Source organism: Moschus berezovskii, chromosome 1 (genome assembly GCF_049115385.1).
Source record: "Moschus berezovskii isolate FMDL1 chromosome 1, NW_MosBer_1.0, whole genome shotgun sequence".
NCBI lineage: Eukaryota > Metazoa > Chordata > Mammalia > Artiodactyla > Moschidae > Moschus > Moschus berezovskii.
This window is the reverse complement of record NC_142460.1, coordinates 6,615,743-6,642,047: the sequence shown is the minus strand read 5'-3', so window position 1 is coordinate 6,642,047 and position 26,305 is coordinate 6,615,743. Positions and strand designations below refer to the sequence as shown.

The 26,305-nt window shown below is 50.3% G+C and overlaps 1 protein-coding gene across 6 annotated transcripts in view; it reads right to left on the bottom strand.

The window, feature by feature from the left end:
* The window catches only part of DOP1B (DOP1 leucine zipper like protein B), a 127,415-nt gene that overhangs the window by 37,354 nt on the left and 63,756 nt on the right, over positions 1-26,305 (bottom strand). For all 6 annotated transcript variants that reach the window (XR_008684446.2, XM_055416175.2, XM_055416160.2 and 3 more), the window contains exons 12-22: positions 23,912-24,014; positions 22,528-22,719; positions 18,688-19,345; positions 15,794-16,065; positions 12,917-13,069; positions 11,704-11,804; positions 10,340-10,530; positions 5,748-7,350; positions 4,921-5,032; positions 3,617-3,805; positions 1,154-1,276 (exon numbers count right to left, since the gene is read on the bottom strand). Coding sequence is in view for 5 of the 6 variants with exons in the window: in XM_055416175.2 (XP_055272150.2) it covers positions 1,154-1,276; positions 3,617-3,805; positions 4,921-5,032; positions 5,748-7,350; positions 10,340-10,530; positions 11,704-11,804; positions 12,917-13,069; positions 15,794-16,065; positions 18,688-19,345; positions 22,528-22,719; positions 23,912-24,014 (3,697 nt within the window). In the remaining variant the exon portion in view is untranslated. The remainder of the gene's footprint in view (positions 1-1,153; positions 1,277-3,616; positions 3,806-4,920; positions 5,033-5,747; positions 7,351-10,339; positions 10,531-11,703; positions 11,805-12,916; positions 13,070-15,793; positions 16,066-18,687; positions 19,346-22,527; positions 22,720-23,911; positions 24,015-26,305) is intronic.

Genomic DNA, 26,305 nt, shown 5'->3' with positions numbered 1-26,305 from the left:
CTGGTCTTTATGAGTTCAAGCTGAGAAAGCGTGTTGGAAACAGATAGTATTAACCTGAAGGAAACAGGCTGATTATCAAGAGCCAGCCTCCAAAGTACGAGGACAGCAGCGAAACAGGAAAACCAGGTTCAGGGGAGCTGGCCAAGGCAGGAACGTCCTGGCGTGGGAGGTGGGTTTTGATGATCGAAATGGGGGTGGGGGCCTGCCCTTGGAAGTATGAGGGTCCTCGCCAGGGAAGACCCCACAGGTGCTAAGCTGGATGGCCTGGACCACCAGCCTCTCATGCCTCCTCGGGTAACAGGGTCCACTGAGCCAGTGCCTGGGGGTGGGGGTACTGGGTAGGAACCGGCACAGATGACGGAAGGAACCAAGGGTGAAGCCCGCGCTGGGTTTGCAGAAACAGGAGACCCAAGCTCCTGGCAGGACCTTGTGATGGACCAGTCGGTGGGGAACACTTATGCAAAATGTAAACCGAAGTCTTGGCAAAGGAATGCGATGATTTCTTTACCATCACAAACGAGTATTATTCTCATAAGTTAAAAAAAAGCCAGATGTCAACTGTGACTGTGTCAGTGGAGGTCCAGCAACTGTGAACCTCTCTGGGTGGGGGGTTGGGGAATGTTGATGGGGGTGGGGAGGTACATGTGTGGGGACAGGGGACTAGGGAAAATCTCTATACCCTCCTCTCATTCTGCTGAGAACTTAAAACTGTCCCCAAAAGAGAAAATCTTTAAAAAGACTGGTTTGAAAAAAAAAAAAAAAGCTTTCAGATGGCAGTATAACCAGGGAGGGGCCCCCAGGGGTCCTCACGGGTAGAATGAGGAACCGCTTCTTAAGCTGGGGGGCAGGTCCCACAGTGGTGCTTTTCTTTGAAATGCACATGTAAGATACATTCTTGGAAGCACACTACTAGACAGTAGATTAAAATGTTAAATGAAAAGTACAATATACTCATCATACAGTAGAAAGAGAAGAAAACAGAGGTTGGGTGGGCTCCACTGCCCCCCCGACCTCACTGTAACAGGCACAGCTAGACGATGACGTCACGAGTTTAACACGGGGGGCCCGCCTCCGCGGTGTCCCCTGGTGGCCTCTGGGGTTACCTCTAGATCGCACAGGGCTGTCTGCGCACGGCTTCGGTTTCAGGCTTTACCTTTGTCTTACTGTGGTGTTTCCCCTTCTTCCTGCTCCACACTGATGCAACTGCTGCTGTCAGCTGAACTCCAAGAGGCGCTGTCAAGGGGTTCAAGAAGTCTAAAATTTTTTGTCGTATGATCTTAAAAAACAAAACAAAACAGAAAAACGATGAGCAAAAGCACAGTCAGGGCTCCAGTGGACCGTGCCCTTCACCACTAGCACCTGTGACCTTGGGAGCCTTCGTCTTAGCATCGCAGACACTATGTTGAGGTCTGGGGGTGGTGGGGGCAGGGTTGGGGGGATGGTGGTGGTACAAAGCACCTCCTGGAGGAGTTAGACAGGATGCATGGGGGGCAGTCCAAGTACACAAACAGCGGAGCAGAGACTCCTGGGAAGTGACGGATACCACCTTCGAGCAGATAGGACCAGGCAGGGCTCAGAGCAAGTCACCTGAGGCTTTGCAGGCCCAGCGAGAAAGCAGGGACCCTGCAGGGAAGGCCCCAGCTGTGCTGGCCTCAACCAGCTCAGGGAGGCCTTGTAAGTACCAGGAAGGATGTGCTTCAGTTTCCAGAAACATGTGCCATTTACCTAATTTTATTATGCAGCCAACTAAAAACTGACTCACGGCCCGGGGACGTCACTCGCCACCCTCCCCTTTGCTGTGCCTGGATTTCTCTGCATTCCCAAAACCTCCGTGTTCCTTCCTTTGTGGATGCTGTGGGTCTCCCAGCCTCTAACACACACCTGGGAAGGTACATCCTCTCATCCTGGGTCTTGGATCAGCCCCTCTGCCTTAGGAAGGCCTCCTTGACCCTCAGAGCAGGGGTGGCAGGCTGGCAGAGTGCCCTGTGCTTCTTTGCAGTGCTTCTCATCGCCATTTTAATGTGGATGGTTGGCGTCTGTGCCTGCCAGGAGGACACGGACGTCCCTCTATCCTGTCCACTCGTGGACAGGCAGGGCCAGGTACACAGCAGCAGGCACACACGTGCCTGTGCAGTGAACGGATTTACCTTGGGCCTCCCCTGATCCTTGCAAGAAAAGCTATGACCAACCTAGGCAGCACATTAAAAGCAGAGACATAACTTTGCCAACAAAGGACCGTCTAGTCAAGGCTATGGTTTTTCCAGGAGTCATGTATGGATGTGAGAGTTGGACCATAAAGAAAGCTGAGCGCCGAAGAATTGATGCTTTTGAACTGTTGTGTTGGAGAAGACTCTTGAGAGTCCCCTGGACTGCAAAGGGATCAAACCAATCAATCCTAAAGGAAATAAGTCCTGAATATTCATGGGAAGAGTTGACGCTGAAGCTGAAGCTCCAATACTTTGGCCACCTGTGCCTCCCAGAACCTAAAAGCCCGCTGGTCTGGGAGTCAGACTGCCAGACTGACCACAGAAAGAATCACATGCTCTCTCTACACCCCTCACCTGTCAGCTGGGAATAATAATAGCACGTGCCTTGCAGGTGAGGACTGAATAACGCCAGTAAATACCCAGTGCTCAGATGATGCCCGGCACCCTGTCTGCAGTGGAGCAGACGACAGCACACAGAGGTTTAATGCACGTGCTCAAGGTCCCGCAAAGCCGCTGAGCAGGGAGCCAAATCCAGGCGACCTGGGTCCCTGGGCCTTGACCTGTTCTGCTCAACCCAGGCTACCAGAGGCTGACGTTAAGCTCTGAGGGAACGTGCCAGCAGTGCTCAGCAGACGGCAGCCACGGGACATGGCAATCACACACTGAGTTACGTGCCTGGGTGCCTCCCAGGGAGAGTCAAGGGCTTAATGCGGCGTGGGACCCTCTGGGGACTTCTTGGGACAGATCCCTCCCTGCTTGTCCTCTGCCGGCCTCTTGCTTGTGGAAAAGCTTTCGCCTCCCAGGCCTCCCCTGAGTCATCAATGCCTGGCTCAAGAATTAATGACTGTGGGGTTTTCCTGGTGTCTCAGCGGTCAAACATCCAATGCAGGAGACACGGTTCCAAGCCCTGATCTAGGAAGACCCCAAATGCAGTCAAGCAACTCATTCATTCCTCCTGCCACAACTACTGAGGCTGTGCTCCAGATCCCGGGAGCTGCGCTGACTGAAGCCTGCAAAACCCGAGATTCCGTGCTCCATGACAAGAGAAGCCACCGCAACGGGAGGCCCGCACACCATGATGAAGTGTGGACGCTGCTCCCTGCAACTAGAGAACGCCCTTGCTGCAACGAACACCCAGCACGGCCAAAAATAATTTTTCTAAACAGCCAAAGGGGAAAAAATAAACTGAAAAGTACTCACGAAAGTCTCCTTCCCATGAATATAAGGCTTACTCTAATAAACAAACTGGAGATTTCTACTTTCGGTTTACTTATAACAGTACTTCTAACGTGGGTTTCTCTGGGCACGCTGTCTTTGACTATGTATGTATACATCCCTGTGTATTTTTATTTCTGGCGGGACAATACAAGACAAAGGAAATCGTAAGCCCACAGAGGAAGCTCTCTCACTTTGGTGGTTTTAAAGTAAACGGAAGAGGATCCCTTCGTGGCTCCAAGGAGATCAACGGGTCTCTTCTGAGTCTCCTCCTTCCTGAGGACGTTCCAGAGAAGGGCCATGGTGTTAACGATTCGAGGGAGCTCTTCCAGAATAGCATTCTTGGCATTCTTCAAATTGGTAGGGTCGGTCACAGCAGCGGTCTGAAAAACAGAGACAAACGTGTGAGACGCGGCTGCGTTTCCCTTCCATGAGGACGCTGGAGCTGGTGAGATGGAGTTTGGGCTGGAGCACTCCCCAGGGCAAGGCCCATGTGAGGTCTAGAAATAAGATGCCTGCCTCCCTGAGCATTTAAACCCACCACTTCCTGTCAGAGAGGGATGTCTGTGAGTCTGAGGCTCATTACAAACTTGTTACAAACGTTGCAAATCCCTCAACCAAAGTACTTGCTCTGTTCTAAAATTTAATACCAGATAGGGTAGTGGAGAAGGCAATGGCAAGCCACTCCAGTACTCTTGCCTAGAAAATCCCATGTACGGGGGAGCCTGGTGGATTGCAGTCCATGGGGTTGCTACGAGTCTGACGTGGCTGAGCGACTTCACTTTCACTTTTCACTTTCACACATTGGAGAAGGAAATGGCAACCCACTCCAGTGTTCTTGACTGGAGAATCCCAGGGACGGGGGAGCCTGGTGGGCTTCCATCTATGGGGTCACGCAGAGTTGGACACGACTGAAGTGACTTAGCAGCAGCAGGGTACAGTGGGCGTCCCTGGTGGCTCAGGTGGTAAAGAATCCGCCTGCAATCTGGGAGACCCGGGTTTGATCCCTGGGTTGGGAAGATGCTCTGGAGAAGGGAATAGCAACCCACTCCAGTATTCTGGCCTGGAGAATTCCATGGACAGAGGACCCTGGTGGGCTACAGTCCTTGGTGTCGAAAAGTGTCGGACGTGACTGAGTTATTTTCACTTTCACTTTCTAGGGTAGAGTAATCAAAACATAAAAAACCTTCAAACTCCATAAAGTAAAAAAAAATACATGGAAAAAAGATCGTGTTCGATGCCACAACTGGGCAAGGGCTGAAGTTGCCCACAGAGAGGCCAATGAGAACAAAGCACATGTGTGTTATTCACATATGTACGTTTGCACATCAACTTGCACACACGTGTGCATTATCTGCACGTGTGCTACTTGGTATTAATATTGGCATACATGTCTGTATTATACACATATAGTTCTTATTTGAAACAGACAGAATCCCAAAGAAGACAAAATAATGTATGAAAACTGCCTCCAACTCGGGGAAAAAAAGCAATTTACCTTTTTGCTTTGGTTGGGTTGTTCCAAAAGACAGAAATGAGTAATGGTCGTTAGGCCTTCCAACAGAGTGAGTGGATAATCCGGGGAGACATTTTCCCTCTTGGAGGTTATGCTTTGGTGAAGAAACGAGAAACCGGTTTTAAAAATCTTTAAGAATGAGGCCAGAAAAGTTTTTAATCCTAAACACAGAAACCACAGAGATACCACCATCTTAAAACAAACTGGGGCTCTCATGATGAAATACCGCTACAAAAATGACAGGCCTCTTTCGAGCTGTTTTACATTTATCTGGTTGCTTTGGAAAAATGTTTCCAGATGTTTTAGGATTTCTGTGTAGAGGATTCACACTTTTATTTGTTTCGCAAAAATAATGGAGACAGATTGAGTTGTCCTACAACTCGGATCTGGCCTGGGTGGTCATATGGAATTAAAAATAAAGGAATCCACATTCAGTTCCTTGTTACCCTCTCCTGACAATGCTAGCTAGGTTTCTGATTAGGTTGAAATGACCCACCAACTGATGAGGGCCACTAAGCCATTTGTGACAAAAAGCTGTCACTAAAGCAATAGGAATATGCCTCTTCCCAGGTGGCACTAGTGGTAAAGAACCCGCCTGCCAAGGCAGGAGACGTAGGAGACGCGGGTTCCATCCCTGGGTTGGGAAGATCTCCTGGACGAGAAAATAGCAACCCACTCCAGAATCTTTGCCTGGAGGATCCCATGGACAGAGGAGCCTGGCGGGCTACAGTGCATGGGGGCTCAGAAGAGTCGGACACGACTGAAGGGACTTAGCACCCAAGCACCAGTTGCCTCAAGGCTCACTGTACCTGATGGACAGCTTGGCTGACTCGCTCTCATACTGCCTGACCAGCTCATCCAAGTTTTTGCAGATCTGGACGAGGAAGGGTGTTACGGTCCAGCCTAGGGACCTTCCGAAGTACGGCAAGGAATGCGTGACCAGGCTGACCCAGGCCGGGTGCATGCCGTAGCCGTAGGCCGGCTGCAGGCCCCTGACCACGGCGGCCACCAGCAGCCCCTGCGACGTGAGCGGGTGGGGCCGCACATACTGCAGGGCGCTGATGGCCTGCTGGAAGTTCAGGGCCCGCCGCCACTCCCGTGGCAGGTCGGGCGGCTGCTCCGCCTCCTCGGGCGCCTGGCCCAGGTGGTGTTCCAGCACGATGAGCACCTGCAGCAGCTTCAGCAGCTCGATCTGAAGCGGGTGCTCGCTCCAGATCTGGTCCTGGCCCAGGTTGATGATGTGCTCCTCCAGCACGCCCTCCTCCCGCAGGGCTCCGCCCGGCGCGGCCGCAGCCAGCCCGTAGCGCTTCTGGCTCGTGTACATGGAGGCGGACAGCGAGAGCAGGACGAACTCCTGGACCCGGCATCTCTGCAGCAGGCCCTGGATGAACTCCACGTTCTTGCCCTCGGCCGCCTTGGCCACCGAGACGAGCTGCGTCATCAGCCTGAGCAGAACCTCCACGCTCTTGACCTGCACGTCGCGGTTGCCCAGGACGTCTCGGTGCGAGACCCGCAGGGAGCAAGGGTAGTAGCTGCGGAGGAAACTGAGGCACAGGTAGGTGAGGAGCTCGATGAGCAGCGAGTGCGGGCACGCGCTGGGGGGCTGGCTCGGGAGCTTGCCGTAGAAGCTCTGGCCCCCCAGGGCCTCCTGGTGACGGGCCAGGAGGTTGGAGATGAGGCTGAGGTGCGCCGTGGCGCTGGTGTCCACGCTGGTCCTGGACACGGCCTCGACGAACTCGCGCGGGGTGGTTTTAAGCACGGCCTCCAGCACCGAGAAGGCGTAGAGCACCCGCCGCGAGTCGTAGGGCTGCAGATAGAGCAGGATGTGCGCAAACAGGGCCTCCAGCCTCGCCTGCTTCTCGCGCTGCTGCTTCCGCAGCCGGGCCAACGACAGCGCCTGGAGCTCCGCGGCCGCCTCCTCGTCGCTGGACAGCGGCGACTCTGAGGCCTGGGTCCGGTCCGAGTCCGCGCGCGCCAGGCACGGGGGGCTGCCCGCCTGCGGGCCGGGGGCCCGGGCGGCCGCGGCCAGGGGCGCGCAGCACTGCTCGCCGCCGCTCAGCTCCTGCGGGTCGTGCACCGGCGACGAGACGGAGGACGTGTTCTCGCTGCTGTCCGTGGCGCCGGAGCTCGTGTCCGCCGACTCGGTGCGCTCGCTGCCGTCCTCAGCGGTGGCGCGGGCCGGCCCATCCGGCAGGTCCTCGAGGCACAGCGGGCGGTCATGCTCACAGGGCTCAACGCCCGCCGGGCGCGCCTCGGGCTCCGTCTCCACCTCGGCCCAGATGGCCTCGCGGTCCACCGTGGTGAGCTGGCTCAGGGGCGCGCCGTCTTCACAGCCGCCCTCCGGGGGCTCGGGTGCGTCCCACGCCTCCGCGAACGAGGCTTGCTTTCTGTTGAGCCAGCGGTGCCAGTCTTCTGTAAGGGACGAAATGACAGACAGCTTGAGAGCAGAAGGGTTAGTTATGTCAGGCAGTTCCACGGTGACCTTGGTCTTAAAGGGAGGCAGCAAGATTAATATTAGTAAAACGCTCCATGGGGGCGGGGAAGGGGCAAGACAAATTCTTGGCAATATCTGGATGGGTTGGGATGATCCCCTGGAGGAGGATATGGCAACCCACTCCAGTGCTCTTGCTTGGAGAATTTAATGAATGGCTGAGTGGCTTTCACTTTCACATAGGGAATATAACCAATATGATATAATAAATATACATTGAGTATGCTCAGAGGCTCAGTCATGTCTGACTCTGCGATCCCATGGACTGTGGCCCACCAGGCTCCTCTGTCCCTGGCATTCTCCAGGGAAGAATACTGGAGTGGGCTGCCATTTCCTTCTCCAAGGGATCTTCCCCACCCAGGGATCCAACCTGGGTCTCCCGCATTGCAGGTGGATTCTTCACCAACTGAGCCACCAGGGAAGCCCATAAATGGAGTGTAACCTTTAAAAATCATGAATCACTATGCTGTGCTCATGACACTTGCGTAGCACTGTAAATCAACAATACTGCAATAAAAAATAAAGCATGAAAAAACAACAAGATATAGTTCCTGTGTGAAACATTACAGATGGAAATCAGACAAGCAAAGTGAATAGGTCCTTTAAAATGTTCAAGAAATTGGGTAATTTAGTTATATTATCATAGAAAATATATACCGAGTTTAGGGGAAGGGTGATCTATAAAAATGCCTATCGTTTTCTCCCAGGACTTTCCTTTCAAAAAAAGGCACCCTACAGAAACATCAACAGAAGGTTTTTCAAAACTGAAAGGGCATTGCTGCAATGTGCTGTATAAAAACAAACAAAGCATCCACAAAGTAAGAGACTGAAATCTCATCCTGCAGGCCTGCAGAGGGCGACTGCTGGGTTTTCTAAAGACACATCTACATGCACCGATATGGAGCAATGTGCAGAGTGCATTGCGTATTAAAAGGAAACAGCAAGCTGCAGAATCTTGCTGTTCAGAAAAAGTCCGCTTAGGGGAGAGTATCTGTAATACGCAAAAATGGAAATGTCTGGGAGGATATCTGCTGAGCTATTAACTGTAAAGTGCTCTACTGGCCGGCATGGCAAGGGACTTTATTTGTGCTTTTATTTGCTGATTACTCCGATTTTTAAAATAAGCATTGTCAGTACCTCTGAGATCAGAACACAGACAACACTTTAAAGTGCTCAGGTCTCTTTTAAAAAGGAGTGAAAAGCCAGATATCTTCAGCACTGCCAAACATTTGAAATAGGCAGCTTTCAACAAATCTATTCCATGAACATTAAGCCAGGTTAGGAAAGAAGGAAGGATAAGATATTAGAAATATGAGCTTCCTGTTGTTCCACTTTAAACAGTATTTAAAAATGAGATTTCCGAAGGACTACCGCAGTAGCGAGGAGGGGAAGTAAGTAGACCCCTTCTGGTTGTTTCCAGGGAGTGAACAGGGCAGAGAAGACACATTTTTTTCTTAACAGGCAGGTAGCATTAGACAGGAATTAGAAGATGCAGCAGAAAGTGCCCTGAGACTTTTAACACCTGATGGGCTGTAAAGTTTCTTGTTAAAGCAAAGAAATGCTTCAAAATTGAGCTGCCATAAATGAAGACCAAACTTTTACGAAGGTGCTTAGTTTACAGTTCTTTGTATTTTACTTTCTTATAAGTGTGGAGTAATAAAATGCCTCCTAGTTTTTAGGCAAGGAAGCTTGTAAAGAGAGGAAGCCACCTGGGAATCTTTGCTTATTTAGGTGCTGGGCTGCATTCCTCCGTAAGATGAGACTGACGAACACTGAGTATGTACAACCCACTAAGCTAAACAAACTAGTCAAAGCCTGTAAAGCCACTGCTTAGAGAACTAACTGCAGGAAATCACAAAATACACCTATTGTGGAAAGTGATGTTAGACCATAAACTGTGCTAGGTATTAATCACTGAAAGTCAATGAAATCAGCTGTTTCATTTCAGTCTTTCTTTTCCTTTTCCTATGTCTCCTCTAGTCTTTAAAATTTAGTTAAAGATGCCTCTGAAAATTCTCAGAGCCCAGAGGTCTGTTTCTTCTACTTCTCTGATTTTAGGTTAAAGCTGGAAAGAACTTTGGAGAGCGGATTGAAACCACTTACCTTGTTGACGGTTCTTGAGCAGATGTAATTTTTTTTTTTTTTTTTACAGAAAAATGTTTTATTTTTTAAATGCCAATAAATACAACATGTGTACAGTATGATAACAAAAGCTCCCCTCAAATATCCCAATCCCTTCCCCAAATATACACACCATGCCTCCCTCCTTGCTGATAACAGCAGTTAGCAAATGTGGAGCGTATTTTACAGACTTTTATCTATGCATCTACAAACATACACACACATACACATAATTTTTATATAGCACAACTGATTAGCTTACATGCAGATTTCGACACGCTCGATCATTCATACCTGGGAAAAACCTCTGCCCTCCCATCCCAGGTCTGAGAAGAGTTAGCCTGGCCAGCCCAAAATGACCTTCAAACCAGACCTCAGACTTCCTTCCTAAGTGAAGAGGTGGCCTTGGAGACCTTCAGATGGATGGTCTGTTTTTCTCTCCTATTACCTTGGATGCGCTTGAATTGCTTTTGCCAGCAAAAGAATCAAGAATCAGCTATATTTATTGGAACATGGGTTGCTAGTCTTTTCCTTTTTAACGGAATCATATATTTTTCAGTGAAAACAACAAACCCACTGCTTAGCATTTCTAAGTGCTGGTTAATCTGATCTGGAAATTGTAGGAGGCCCCACAAAGTACCTCCCCCACCTTCTGAATCTGGCGAAACCATCCTGTCGGTCTGAGTGCCTTGACTGCAGCCCCAGGGCGGCAGGGAGGTCCCGACCGCCCCTTCCCTACCCCAGGGACCCAGACGCGGGGCCAGCCTGGCCCCCGCACGATGTGCTCACCCGCCGAGTTCTCCCGCGTGAGGCAGTGGATGGCGGTCCGCTGGGTCTTGGGCTGCAGCAGGAGCAGGAGCACGGGCTCCAGGATGCGGGCCGCGTCACCCAGGGAGAGTGCCCGCACCAGCCAGCCCTGGGCGGCGGCCCCGATGGCCCCGTCCGAGCTGCCAAGGCTGTCCAGCACCACGAACAGGGACCTGCCGTGGGGAGGGGAGGGCGTGGATGCACACTGTCAGGGCGGTCAGGACACCCTCAGGGAGTTCCACCCCCGGGCCCAGGCAGACGGAAACCACGAGGTCAACCCTGCTTCCAGCTAGGGTCACTGTTGCTGGTTTGTTGTTGAGTTGCTAAGTCAGGGGAGCCTTTAAAAATCCTGATGCCTGGGCCTCCTCACAAATGGGGGCCGGGGTGGGGTACATCAGGACCAGCTGGCATCTCTCCAAGGCTTTGTGTCTGACCCCACAGCTAGGGCTCCAGGAACAAGGTAAAAGCCAAAGTGAAGTTGCTCAGTCATGTCCGACTCCTTGTGACCCCACAGACTGTAGCCCACCAGGCTCCTCCATCCATGGGATTTTCCAGGCAAGAATACTGGAGTGGGCTGCTATTTTCTTCTCCAGGGGATCATCCCAACCAGGGATCGAACCCAGGTCTCCTGCCTTGCAGGTAGACACTTTACCCTCTGAGCCACCAGGGAAGCTTACAGGAAACAAAGTATGGAATTTTAAAAAATCAGTGTAGAACAGAACATGCCTGTGATAAAATGCACGGTTTTTGGCCTGGGATTGAGGACATCGCTGCTGCACACACCCAGTGTGGCCGCCACCCCAGTTAAGATCAATGTGTGTGTGTGCGTGCTCCATGTGTCCTACTCGTTGCAACCCCATGGACGGTAGCCTGCCAGACCCCCCTGTCTATGGGATTTCCCAGGTAAGAACACTGGAGTGGGTAGCCTTTTCCTTCTTCAGGGGATCTTCCTGACCTGGGGATCAAACCTGCGTCTCCTGCACTGACTGGCAGGTGGGTTCTTTACCACTGAAGCTGCTGGGGAAGCCCAGCCAAGGTTTATCCCTCCTCATCTTCCTGCCAAGCCCCCTTGGGGGGCTTGTTCTGCCAGCTCCTCAGGTGACTGAGGCACGCAGGGCTTCCTCCATCCAGGATCAAGGTAAGAAATCCCCTATGAGGTATTCACACCTGTCTGGCCTGAATTCACTGAGGGGGCCCCAGGAATCTCTCTGTATCAGGAACATGGGGTGGGGGGGGTGGTTTCCGTTTCATGCATCTCCCTGATCCTAGCCTGGCACGCTGACCCAGAACCTCCCAAAGTGTCCTTTTCCTTTAAGGGTTATTAAAAAAAAAAAAGTCCCCATCACCTGTCAAAGGAGCGATTGTGAGACGTCACTCTGCTTCCCTGGATCTCTCTGGTCAGGTGCCAGATGACAGAAAATCGGAACAGAGCTTCCAACCTGGTTCCCTTGAACAGGAGAGAAAACAGGAGTGAGGTGCTGGTTCCTTTCTTAGCAGAACGGCGTTCAGGGGTGGCGAGCCCCGTTTAAATGACAGTGAGGTGCCTGGTTTCTTTCTTAACAGAACGGCGTTCTCAGCGGTGGCGAGCCCCGTTTAAATGACAGACAAGAACTCAGTGGAAAGAGGGCAAGCAGGGCAGAGATGCCTGAGTTAAGGGGCCTGGTGTCCGGCAGGGCAGTCCATGTTCCAGACTCCACGATGACCAGAGTGCAGGGCCATAGCTAGGCCTGCAGCTGGAGAAGAACACAGGGCATGGCCTCCTCGCAGCCCTTGGCAGTGCCATCCCCAGCCTCTTTGGCACCAGTTTCACAGAAGACAACGTTCTTCCATGGACTGGGGTCAGGGAGGGGGGTGGTTTCGGAAGGATTCCATGCTTATGACAATTATCATGCTCTTCATTTCTCATCTAATACCACTGCTGATCTGACAGCAGGTTCCGATCTGCAGCCCGGAGACTGGGGACTCCCAGCTTAGAGGACAGGACCTGACAGCAGTACAGAGCCAGGGCTCCGGGGGTGACACATTCTCTGCAGCTGCCTGCTTCACCCAGAGCTCTGGGGGCCCTGCAAGCATCACAGAAGCCTGGGCAGATGTCCTTGGTAAGCTTTAATATGACACACGGGGTGGCTCGTGCTTTTGCTTCAGGCCTTCCAGTCCTGAAATTACTGATGTATTAAAATGCTGCTGATGCAACACACCTGCCCATTAAACAGGATGTCCACTGCACCTCAGAATGACTCCTGTCGGATACAGGTGAGTCTGCCTGAGGGCTTCCCTGATAGTTCAGATGGTAAAGAATCCGCCTGCAATGTGAGAGACCCGGGTTCTATCCCTGTGTCGGGAAGATCCCCTGGAGAAGGGCATGGCAACCCACTCCAGTATTCTTGCCTGGAGAATCCCACGGACAGAGGAGCCTGGTGGGCTACAGTTTGTAGGGTCGCCAAGAGCTGGACACGACTGAATGACTAACACACGCCACCACGTGACACCTGGGCATGGGGGCAGGGCGCAGGTGTCAGGACCAGGGTCAGACGGAGGTCGCCGGCTACAGAGACTCACCTTGTCGGGGTGCAGGAGGGCGTGGCAGATGATGTCCTCACAGACGTTGGCCGTGGGGGCCAGGCAGTGCAGCCGGTAGAACAACTCCACACATGTGATATGATGCTCCCGGGTCTCCTTGTTCAGCTGATTCCAAAGCACATGAGCCACCCTCTGGATGGAGGGGAGACCGGGTGAACACCGGCAAGTCCTGCCCCTTTCCTCCTCTGGCAGGCCAGTCTGGCCCCCAGCTGCCGGTTCCTGCCTACCTTTGCTCTGTGAGCATCCTTAATACACAAAGAACCACCATCGCCAGAACCACACCACCGGAGCCACCAGCGAGGGTAATGGCACAGGTGAAATGTGGGCATCGGCCACCCAGGACACTGCAGCTCTAGCCCAGACCTCCACTTTCAGAGGGGAATCACCTGTATTCCAAGAAGGATGAATACCAAGAGATCCCACCCAGACACATCCTAGTGGAATGATAAAGGACAGAGAAAATCTTGAAAGTAAGAAGAGAAAATTGATTTGATAATTTACAAGCAAACCCTAGTAAGGTAACAGCCAACTTTTCATCAGAAACAAGGGAAGCCAGAAGACTGGTGGATGACATATTCAATTAATTCAAATGCAGGTTCACTGAAACATTTAGCTGAGCATTTGTTATGGATTATTAAACAAATGCTGCTTTAAATATTTTATAATTAAGTGTATGTGGAAAAGATTAAAGTGGGCTATTTCTTATATTCAATGTGTTGAAAGACAAAAAAAAAGAAGATCATATATTCCATAAATCTATCTTATATAAAAGAAAGAAAAATCAAGACATTTCTAGATACAGAAAATCTAACAGATTTTGGTGCTAGCAGCCGTACTTTACAAGACTAATGGAAAAGTTCTTCAGGGTGAAAATAAGTGACCCGAGACAGTTATCTGAATCCATACAAAAAGCACCAGGAAAAGTAATTATGTAATTATAAAAAGACAGCGTGAATGCATATTCCTTGTCTTTTCTTCTTACAAATAATTTTAAAAACCAGTTGCATAAAACAGTAGGAGCACACTGCACTGCTGGTCCCATCACTTGTGGAAATGGATTTCAAGACAGTACAAGCAAAGGTGGGCTGGAGTAAAGAAACAGTACCAGACGTAAACTTGAACCCACAAGTGAAGAGAGCCAGAATGGGGGACACGCGACAACAGACGTTCAAAATCTGGAAAGGAGGCGTCAGGCTGTATACTGTCACCCTGCTTATTTAGCTTACACGCAGAGTGTAAAACCATCAGTCCCTCGGTTGCGTCTGCCTCTGAAATCCCATGGACTGTAGCCTGCCAGGCTCCTGTGTCCATGAAATTCTCTAGGCAAGAACACTGGACTGCGTTGTCATGCCTTCCTCCAGGGGATCTTCCCAACCGAGGGATTGAACCTGGGTTTCCTGCATTTCAGGCAGATTCTTTACCATCTGAGCCATCAGAGAAGCCCTATATGCAGAGCACATCATATAAAATGGCGGGCTGGATGAACCTTAAGATGGAATCAAGATTGCCAGGAGAAATATCAATAACCTCAGATATGCAGATGACACCACCCTTGTGGCAGAAAGAGAAGAGGAATTAAAGAGCCTCCTGATGAAGGTGAAAGAGAATGAAAAAGATGGCTTAAAATTCAACATTCAAAAAAACGAAGATCATGGCATCTGGTCCTATCACTTCATGGCACACAGATGGGAAAACAATGGAAACAGTGACAGCCTTTATTTTCCTGGGCTTCAAAATCATTGCAAATGGTGACTGCAGCCATGAAATTAAAAGATATTTGTTCCTTGGAAGAAAAGCTATGACCAACCTAGACAGCATATTAAAAAGCAGAGACAAAGGTCAGTTTGCTGACAAAGGTCCGTCTAGTCAAAGTTACGATTTTTCCAGTAGTCATGTATGAATGTGAGAGCTGGACTATAAAGAAAGCTGAGCGCTGAAGAATTGATGCTTTTAAACTGTGCTGTTGGAGAAGACTCTTGAGAGTGCCTTGGATGGCAAGGAGATCCAACCAGTCCACCCTAAAGGAGATCAGTCCTGAATATTCATTGGAAGGACTGATGCTGAAGCTGAAACGCCAATACTTTGGCCACCCAACGTAAAGAACTGATTCATTTGAAAAGACCCTGATGCTGGGAAAGACTGAAGGCAGGAGGAGAAGGGGACGACAGAGGATGAGATGGTTGGATGGCATCACCGACTCAATGAACATCAGTCTGAGTAAACTCCAGGAGTTGGTGATGGACAGGGAGGCCTGGCATGCTGCAGTCCATGGGGTCGCAGTCAGACATGACTGAGAAACTGAAGTTTTCCTTGAACCTAAATAACCTCAAAGCCTCAAATCTCACAAAGTGGGACGAAGTTTCTCTTTCTGTGTATTTAGATAAGTTAACAATTCTTACTTATGGAGTCCAGTCAGCCTAAAACTGAACACAAATATTACTGAACACTTGCTGCAGGGCCAGAAACTGCCAGGAGCTGGGGTTAGAGACAGACAAAGCAGGCCAGGTCTCCAGCCACCCTCTCTGGCTGCTACCCAAGGCATCATATTCTTTGTTACCACCGCCTGTCAATGCTGGAGATCAAGACACATGGGTTTGATCGCTGGGTTGGGAAGATCCCCTAAAGAGGAAATGTCAACCCCCTGCCAGTATTCTTGCCTGGAGAATTCCATGGACAGAGGAGCCTGGGTGGGCTACAGACCATGGGGTTGGCAAAGAGTCTGACATGACTAAGCAACTGACTGCATACACACACACATCCACCCACCCCACCCCAACACCTCAGGGACAGCTTCAGAGAAAGTGTCTGGGAAGAAGGTCTCAGGGTCCCAGCCTTCCTCTTCCCGGTGGGAAATACCTGATAGAAGTCTGTTTTCTCTGCAATGACTTTCAGTATTCCTGGAGCGATGGGCGGAACCGTCACCATCTGCAGTTTGCCGAAAAATGGGTTGTGTCCGGAGCTTTTATAGCGTTTCATCTTGTCTTCGATGACGAGGGCAAGGGACTGGGAGTGGTTGATCACTTCGAGTAGGGTGGAGATGGCCACATTCTGGAGGTAGCAGTCAGTCACACAGCAGCAGATGGTCATCAGGGACTTCAGCCAAGGTGGAAAACCGGAATCGCCAGCTCCTGAAAGGAAGCCAACCAGAGAGGATGGAGACACACAAAAACCTCTTGAGACTGGCTCACCAGCCTGCAGACTCTAAGACCTTCAGGTCCGGGAGACCACCTGCACAGCAGTGTGATCACCTTCTGGTGGTGACACACTCCACTGTCCCCATTCAGGGCCAGGGACTGATGAGACCCAAGTCATGTGCTAACAGACTGTTCAAGTTCTGCAAGTATCACTCTTGGGGCTTTGAGATGATTCAAAACACGTTTCTCTTGTTTCAAAAATTTTGTAAATGGGACTTTCCCTGTGGTCCAGTGGTTAAGGATCTGCCTGCCAGAGCAGGGGACACGGGTTGGATCCCTGGTCTGGGAAGATCCCACACGCCCTGAGGCAACTAAACCTGTACCCTACAACAATTTAAGCCTTCACACCCTAGAGCCTGTGCTCTGCAACAAGAGACGCCACTGCAATGAGAAGCCTGCACGCCGCAACTAGAGAGTAGCCCCTGCTCGCCGCAAATAGAGAAAGCCCTCTCGTAGCAAGGAAGGGCCCAAGCACCACAAAAAAGACCCAGCACTGCCACACACACACACAGTAAACCCAGTAACATCTGAATGAAAATACTTGTAAAATTTACATACAGTAAAAGTTACATTTGTGTTTTCAAAGTTCTCTGGGTGGTAGGGCACACGGTATTAGCTTTACAAGAGGCTAAAAATGTACCGAAGATATCAATTCTAAATGCATCTCTTCCAAGTATACTGTCATCTGCAGCTCGGGAGTCAAAAGACACATTGCAGGGGACTTTTAATAGAGGTGATGATGAGAGGGGAAATCTTCACCCTCAGCTCCTACCAACTTGATCACTGTTCTTTTATACCTTCCCCTTGATCTTTTTTTCTTTAAAGTGTTCACTGCCTGCAATAGACTCAACTGCATGTGCCTGAAATTCACATGTGAATGCCCCAAGCCCCCAGGGTGACAGTATTTGGAGGGGGGTGCCTATGGGGGTGACGGGTCTAAATGAGGTCCTGAGGGGTGGCTGACATGATGGGACTGCAGCCGTTATTAGAAGACACCAGAGAGACCCCCCTACACACCCCACACACGTCCCGATGCGAACACATGGTGAGAAGGTGGCAGTCTGTAACGCAGGGAAGAGCTCTCACCAGACACTGACTATGCTGGCACCCTGATTTCGAACTTCTAGACCCAGAACTGTGAGAAAATACATTTCTGTGGCTTAAGTGCCCCCCAGCCTATGGTATTTTGTTATGGCAGCCCGGGGTGCTGCCAGTAACGGTTTGAACTGTGCTGTCATAGAAATTCTTATGTTGAAGTTTATAAACCCTCAGGGCCTCAGAATGACCCTCTTGGGAAATTGGTCGCAGACGTAATTCGTTAAAATGAGGCCCTAGCAGAGAAGAGTGGGTGGGCCTCTAATCCAACATAACGGGTGCCCCGAGTGCATGCGTGCTCAGTCGCTTCAGTCGTGTCCGACTCTTTGCAACTCTATGGACTGCAGTCCGCCAGGCTCCTCTGTCCCGGGGATTCTCCAGGCAAGAAGACTGGAGTGGCCAGCCATATCCTTCTCCAGGGGATCTTTCTGACCCAGGGATTGAACCTGTGTTTCTTATTGTCTCCTGCACTGGCAGGACGGTTCTTTACCACTAAGGCCACCTGGGAAGCCCAGTGGATACCTTACCGAAGGGAAACTGGAACACAGACACACACACGGGAAGAATGCCGTGGAAAGGTGAGGGCTGGGCTCCCACAAGCCTGGGAACCACCAGAGGCTGGAGGAGAGGCCGGAACACACCCTTCTGAAGCACCTTCAGAGGGAGCGCAGCCCTGCCAACACACTGACCTCAGACTTGTGGCCTCCAGACCGTGCAACAACACATTTCCATGGTTTGAGCCACTCAGTGGGTGGCACCCTGCTATGGGAGCCCTGGCACACTAACACAGAGCTCCAGTAACAGCCTCACAAAACGGTCTATGTCCTGACTTGGATGAGGCTCCTTTTCTGTCTCAGACCTTTCAACAGGCTGTGCTGGGCACCCGAGGGTTAAAAAATATAGGCCCAGGGGTTTCCTTGGCGCTCCAGGGGTTAAGACTCTGCGCTTCCATTGCAGGGAGCGTGGGTTCAAAACCTGGTCGGGGAACTAAGATCTCCCATGCTGTGTAGTGAAGTGTTAGTCACTCAGTCGTGTCTGACTCTTTGCGACCCCATGGACTGTGACCTGCCAGGCTCCTCTGTCTGTGGGATTCTCCAGGCAAGACTACCGGAGTGGATTGCCATTCCCTTCTCCAGAGGATCATCCTGACCGAAGGATCGAACCCAGGTCTTCTGCACTGGAGGCAGATTCTTTACCGTCCGAGCTACATATAGGGAAGATCCCACATGCCAGGGGTGCAGCCAAAGAAAAAAGGAACTGTAAAGATACAGAGGGAGCTTCGTTAGGTTCCCCTCTGGTGAAGACAAACCCAAACCATACACGGGAACTATGAAACAAGGAAGGAAAATGGGGGTGGGCAGACAGCGCCCTCTCGGTCACTGTGAAGTTTTAACTCGTCTGTAACCCTCAGGGGCCCAAGGCTCCCAACCCCTCCTGGCACACCGCTGGGGTGCCCCTCACCCGGAGGCTGGAAGAGGATCTCACAGAGCTGCTCCATCTCCTCCTCGGACAGGTATACGGGGAAGGTGGCGCAGTCCAGCAGCAGGTGGCAGGCGGCAGCGAAGGCCTCCCGGACGCCCTCCCGGGAGCCCCCCAGGTTGAGGACCACCTGGTCCACGGCCCACCCCTCGTCCTTCTTGCGGCCAGGGCTGCGGGGCGGGGGTGAGGGCGGCTCCGCGCTCCTGGCCTTGAAGGGGGACCCTCGGGCCGTGAAGAGATCGGAGAGCATCTGCTTGAACTGGGGCACGCCGCCCAGGGGCCGGGCCTCCCACGAGCCCTTCCCGCCCTCATCCCGCGGACCCGCGGGCTCCTCCACCGACTTGGTGTCTTCCCCGGACGCCGTCAGCTGCGCCCCGAAAACGTTCTTGTGGGCGAAGGTGGCGATTAGCTCCTGGATGCAAAGGAACGTCCTCTGCATGCTCCCGCCCTTCTTCCAGACGTCATCTTTGTCCGGGGAGACCCGGGGCACCCGCAAGTGCTCCGAGAGCTCCGGCGAGGAGGCGCTCAGCCCGATGCCGCTGTCTTCCGATTTCAGCGGGGGAAACGGCGCGTCTTCGTCGCCAGCGGGCATGGCGTCTGTGTTGGAAATCACTTCGGTGTCTTCACCTCTGATTGGACTCTGGGGAAAAAAAAATGGAAGCTTGTATTGTGGATCTCATAAGAACAAGGGGTTCAAACATCAAGTGAATCAGGCTACAAATGCATCCTCCCTGTTTTTCGAGAGGGTCTCCATGTGTCATGAGAGAGCCCTCTTCTCACTATTTATCTAGACCCTTCAGAATCCAAAGAGGTTACTGAAAGCCGTCTCTGCCAGCAGGACCGACTGTACAGCACAGGGAACGCTGCTCGGTGTTATGTGGCAGCCTGGACGGGAGGGGAGTTGGGGGAGAAAGGACGCACGTGTATGTACCGCTGAGTCACTCTCTTGGGCGCCTGAAACTGTCACAACATTGTTCATGGGCTCTCCTCCAGTACGGGCTTCCCAGCGGGCGCTAGTAGTCAAGAATCTGCCTGCCAGTGCAAGAGACGCGGGGTCCATCCCTGGGTGGGGAAGATCCCGGAGGAGAAAACGGCAACCCCCCTCCAGTATCGCTGCCTTGAGAATTCCGTGGGCAGAGGAGCCTGGTGGGCCACAAACAGTCCATGGGGTCGCAAAGAGTCAGACATGACTGAGCAACCGAACACAATACTCCAACGTGAAATTGCCAAATTTTAAGAAAACAAAATGAAATGGAAAAAAAAAAAGTTTCTGACATTTAAGAATCTGAATGAGGAAATTGGGCTGAGCATAAAATGCAGGCGTAAAGGAATGAAGTAAGAGACAGCAAGAACAAAGTATTAACCACGTTCATGACTCACACACACACACACACACACTCACACTCACACACTCACACACTCTCACACACACACACACTCACACACACGCACACGCACACACACACACTCACACGCACACACACACTCTCACACGCACACACACACACACACACACACACTAAGAGACAGCAAGAACAAAGTATTAACCACGTTCATGACTCACACACACACACACACACACTCACACTCACACACACACACTCACACACTCTCACACACACACACGCACACACACACGCACACGCACACACACACACTCACACGCACACACACACTCTCACACGCACACACACACACACACAAAGAGACAGCAAGAACAAAGTATTAACCACATCATGACTCACACACACACACACACTCACACACACACACACACACACACTCTCGTACACACACACACACACTCACACACACACACACTCTCTCACACACACACACACTCACACACACACTCACACACACACACTCACACACACTCACACACACACTAAGAGACAGCAAGAACAAAGTATTAACCACGTTCATGACTCACACACACACACACACACTAAGAGACAGCAAGAACAAAGTATTAACCACGTTCATGACTCACACACACACACACACACACACACACACACGTGTCCATACAGTCTGTGGCTTTTTCAGAAGGATGACACTTCAATGAATCAACCTCTTATATACTGTTACTCAGGGAATGCTACATTAAACTGAAAACTTTTCAGCACCTGACCCACTCTCTGGGGAAGAATGAGACAGTATTATGCAAATATTTGGAAACATTGTTATTTCTATTTGTACACAACACATGCTTATACTTTATAGCTTACATCCTTTCCAGGATTTTTCCAACAGTTGTAACAGCTGGGGGAAAAAAAAAACAACCAGCTTTGAGAGTGAAGGAAGAACCAGTAACTAGTCTACAAACTGAGCTTCAAGCCCCATGGGCAGCCCACCTGCCTCCCAGCACTAACCAACACGCATGGCTCTCCTTTCAGGAAAAGGAATAAGGTGAAGTCACTCAGTCACGGACTGTAGCCCACCAGGCTCCTCTGTCCATGGAATTTTCCAGGCAAGAGTACTGGAGTGGGTTGCCATTTCCTTCTCCAGGGGATCCTCCTGACCCAGGGATTGAACCTGTGTCTCCCACATTGCAGGCAGATGCTTTACCCTCTGAGCCACCAGGGAAGCCACCCTCCTTTCAGGAAGGGTCCCCTTTTCAGCCTGTTCCTGTCTGCCACTGCACCGAATGGATCTCAAGCGCAGAACTTTCAAATCCCTAAACAAAGCGAAAAATCAAAAATAATTCAAAGACCATGGGCCTCAAACTGCTTGTGGAACTGTACTGTTTTAAGTCTTTTTGGAGGACAATTTGGCAGCATCTCTTCACATTAAGAAATGTGCTTGATTCCCATTTCTAGGAACTGACTCCTCAGAGACACTGGCAGCCTTGAGAGCAGGTTGTATGAAGATGCTGACAGCGGCACCGCAGCAGTGAAAAACTAGAAATAACTGAAAAAAAAACAAACAAAAAAAAACCTCGATAGGGGAGTGGTTGAAGAAGCTGTAAAGCCATACCATAGACTCTCATGCAGAAATGAGAAACCAGCAAGATACCTCTGTCTGTACACAGATACAGATGCTCTCCAAGGAGTGTTTGGATGAAAATCAAAGCAAATCAGAGAAATAATGTCTATTATGAGTTGAATTATGTTCCCTAAAAAAGAAAGCTGAAGCCCCCCCTAACACCAGTATTTGTGACTGTGATCTTATTTGGAATTAGGGTCCTTGAAGATGATCAAGTGAAATTAGGTCATTAGGATGGGTTCTAATCCAGTATGATGGGTGTCCTCATAAAAAGGTGAAAACTGGACACACACAGATATGCACACATGGGAAGGGGGAGGCTGAGATTGGGGCGACGGGTCTACAAGTCAAGGAACGCCAGGAACACTAGAAGACCAGGGGCAATGCACGGAATGGACACTCCCTCACAGCCTGCAAGGAACCACCCTGCTGACACCTTAGCCTCGGACATCTGGCCTCCAGAGCTGTGAGACGGGAACTTTCTGCTGTTCTGTCACCCAGCGTGGCACTTTGTTACTGCAGCCCCAGGGACTACTATCTCACTTGTACTTAAAAAAAAGCAAAATTCCTCATATACAAACATACACATAGAAAGGTGGAGACGGTGAGCTGTGTGTAACCATTAGCTTAGTGGTGGGCTTCAGCAGAAAGACAGCAGGGCAGAGGGTGAAATGAACAGGGTTACTTCAACACGACAGGCTTTCACGAAGCATATGAGGGCCTTAGAAGCCTGCTTTGGATAGTACCAATACGTCTTCTAGTCTTTATTCCTATCCAGGGAGGCCCAAGGGCCCGTTAGCCCGGAAAACCATGTTGGCTCCTCCCAGCACGTACCAAGCTCCCAGCTGTGGGCTCCACGTCCAGGTAGGAAGGCGGCATTTGGACCTTGCTGAGCACTTTGAAACAGGTCCTCAGGGCATGCGTGAGTTCAGGTAAGCTCAGCATCTCCATCTCCTCGGCCAGAGGCTGCAGCAGGCAGCCAAGCACCTGTGGGAGGTACTGGGTTTGCACCTCCGAGTAAAGTTCCTGTGAAACACAAACGTGGATGTAACTCATGTGTGATCAGCAGAAAGCGGCACCTTGGAAAACGCAAGCATTTTTTGAGCCTAAGTTTATTCCACATTTGTTTCCAAGCCGGAAAACAAAATAGTATTTCTTCTTGATCTAAATACATTCATGGACATTTCTACTCTCCTTTCAGATGGCTTCCCTCTTTCTAGCAGAAAATGACTACCACATTCATTTCTCTATTAAGGGAATTTGTTTCCTTGGAGAAAATTAGCCAAGGATGCAACTTTTAAGAAATATGTTTACTTTCTGGGACTTCCCTGCAGGTCCAGTGGTTAAAACTCCGTGCTTCCACATGCAAGGGGTGAGGTTATGATCTCTGGTCATAGAACCAAGGTGCCGGGGCAGCAGGACCAAAATTTTTTTTTCTTTAATTTAAAAAATGAAATAACATTCCTTCTCTGGTGGCTCAGCTGGTAAAGAATCCACCTGCAATGTGGGAGACCTGGGTTCCATCCCTGGGTGGGGAAGATCTCCTGGAGAAGGGAAAGGCTACCCACTCCAGCATTCTTGCCTGGAGAATCCCACGCACAGAGGAGCCTGGCGGGCTACAGTCGATGGGGTCGCACAGAGTCAGACGTGATTGAGTGACTTTCATTCTGTCTATCCATATATCACGATACTCATCCCTAAATAACTGCTGTCCAAGGATGCCACCCAGCTCCTTATCTGGTCTCTCTAACTTCAGCGTAGCCCACTTACCACTGGCTGAAGTGTTATAACCCCTTATATTACAAGAGCCTAAGAGATACGAGATCACATTCAGCTACACCTTCCACGCTGAAACAAACATTAAGTGGTGTCTATGTACAACCACTTGTTCAGTAAGATGGTGATGGGGGGTGGTGGTTTAGTCACTAAGTCGTGTCTGACTGTTTGCGACCACAGGGACTGTAGCCCACCAAGCTCCTCTGTCCATGGGGATTCTCCAGGCAAGAATACTGGAGCAGGTTGCCATTCCCTTCTCCAGGGGATCTTCCTGACCCAGGGATCAAACCCAGATCTCCTGCATTGCAGGTAGATCCTTTACCAACTGACCTACACAAGGGAAGCCAGTCGGTAAGATGAGGTTTAGAAAAAGACCAACACTGCTAATAAGAATGTAGACGACAGCCAGCACAGAGCCACCTCTTTAGAGCAAAGGACCTACCAGGGGGATCACGTCCAGAAGGAACACGAGGAGGGTGCAGAGCTCTGAGACCGTTGGGGGAGGGCCGATGCTTCTCCCAACAGCGGGACTCCGCTTCACGGGTCTGTGTGAACCACAGGAAAGAAAAAACCACTCTCCTGTAATACTGTCAAGCAATTCCTATGATTGCCAATAAAGTAATTTATTCTATTTCAACCACAGTGAAAGACAGCTTCTATAGTTCTAATAATTCAGCCTTGATGCCCAAAACGATCTAACATAGAGAAGTGTCAGTAAGTCTTGAATCCGATTATCTCCGAAACAGGTTGTCTCTGACCTGAACTTTACCATAGCAGCTGAGGGTGGTCCAAGCCCCCATGGGATTCCATACCCGGCTGATCTCAAAAGTCAACAGCAACAATTCCAGGTCCCCAGCCCCAAACCAAAGACATGTTCCCAGGGAAGGAGCCTGGCTCCAGAACGCAGGACAGCTGTTCGACTTGCTGTGGGAACAACCGGAGATAGCTCCTCCATCCCCTCCCACCCCATGTCTTCCCCATGAGCTTAGAATCCCTCAGCTTCCAGAGAGAACTGCTACTCCATTGGGGAACTCTACTGGTAGCTGCTTATTCTCAAAGTCATCACTCCTTTTCAATAAGTAGGCAACTAGATATCTAAGTTAAAAAGTCAATATACGGTTCTCAAAATAGTAATTTTGAATTAATCTTGCTGTCACAGTACAGTTCGACCTGAGTTAACTTTCTTCACTGTAAATGATTGCTTAGGTATCTCAGTGTTTATCTGGGTAAGAAGTGGAAGAACTGCATTCACTACATCTGGGAGATTCTGCTCCTAGGTTCCTATTCTAAAGAGACCCCCCCACGTCTGCATATAAAGAGACAGGACCAGTGCGGTCACCAGGGTACCACCTTCAGCGATGAAAAGACTGAAACTGGTATTCACATGCTGGTTGACTGTACCCAAGGTGAATGGACTAGGTGTGTATGTTACCATACAGAAAAATCTCCAGAGGGCTTTGACCCCTATCCCTCAACCAAACATACATGGGTGAAAAGTCATATGCAATTTGATACTATTGATGTAAAACTTGAAGAGGCAAAACAGACTATCATTTCTGGATAGTTGTTTTTATACCGGACACTTTTTATATTTGTTACAAAAGCACAGACATCACTGGGACAGACATGAACTTCAGGACAGTGATTAAAGCTGGGATGAAAGAAGGGAAGCCGCTGGGAAGGTAAGGGGTTAGCTCTGTCTGGGTGGTAATGTTTTATTCCTTAAAAAAAAAAAAAAAAAAAAAAAGATGTGAAAACTGAAGGTCAAATACTATCCACAATTTTAGCAACGGGTTCCTGTGTGTCTGACATTATTTTCCATCTTTTCCTGTGCCTGAAATGTTTCACAGTTAATACTCTTTTTAAAAGAAAGTATTCCTCGTAACTCTGAAATGGAACTAAGCTGACCAAAACACACTCCGGTCTCAGTATAATGTGGCCTTGCTGTCACCCGTGGATCCAATTACAAGTAATTTATTCATCGCAGATTGGAGCGCCTGCTGGGTCTGGCACCAGAGGCAGAAGAGGACACGGCGAAACAGCTGGGACGTCAGGCAGGCAGGCCTGGTTCCAGTCTCAGCTGCTGCTGATCTGCTGTGCCACGTCACACGGGACCTGTCACATCTCTGATCTCTGGCTCTCTTACATGATGGATGTGCCTGCTTCTCCTGGGGGTATGTGGAGGGGACGGCCTGAGACAAACGTTAGTAAGTTACGCTTTGATTACAGCTGCTGGTACCGAAGACAGTGTGACAACGCAGGATGTTCCAAAGGAGGTGACAGGAATTAAGTTTTATAGCATGAATCACAGGACAGAAATGGGTCTCAGAGATTACACCCGTCCTCCTTTACAGGGAAAATCTCCCAGGAAAGGGCCCCGCGGGGAAGCTTGCAGTCCCAAGCTGGCCACCGCCCCACAGTTTGGAGTCGGTGCAATCCACCAGATTGAAAGTGACGGGAAAGCTGATTACAGCAGCTCAGAACATAAATGCTTTCATCTGAACAGTTATACACTGATTTCAGTAAGAATTTAGGATGACCGATGATTTCAAAAACATTCTCTCTCCAGTCCCTGGGCCACAAAATCAAGCTTGTTGAATAGATCAGGCCTCTAAGGGCACAATGGGAAGAAACCTGATTAGATTTGACGCCAACCAGAAAACGCATGGGTTTGTTTATGCTGCTGCTGCTAAGTAACTTCAGTCGTGTCCGACTCTGTGTGACCCCATAGACGGAAGCCCACCAGGCTCCCCCTTCCCTGGGATTCTCCAGGCAAGAACACTGGAGTGGGTTGCCATTTCCTTCTCCAATGTGTGAAAGTGAAAAGTGAAAGTGA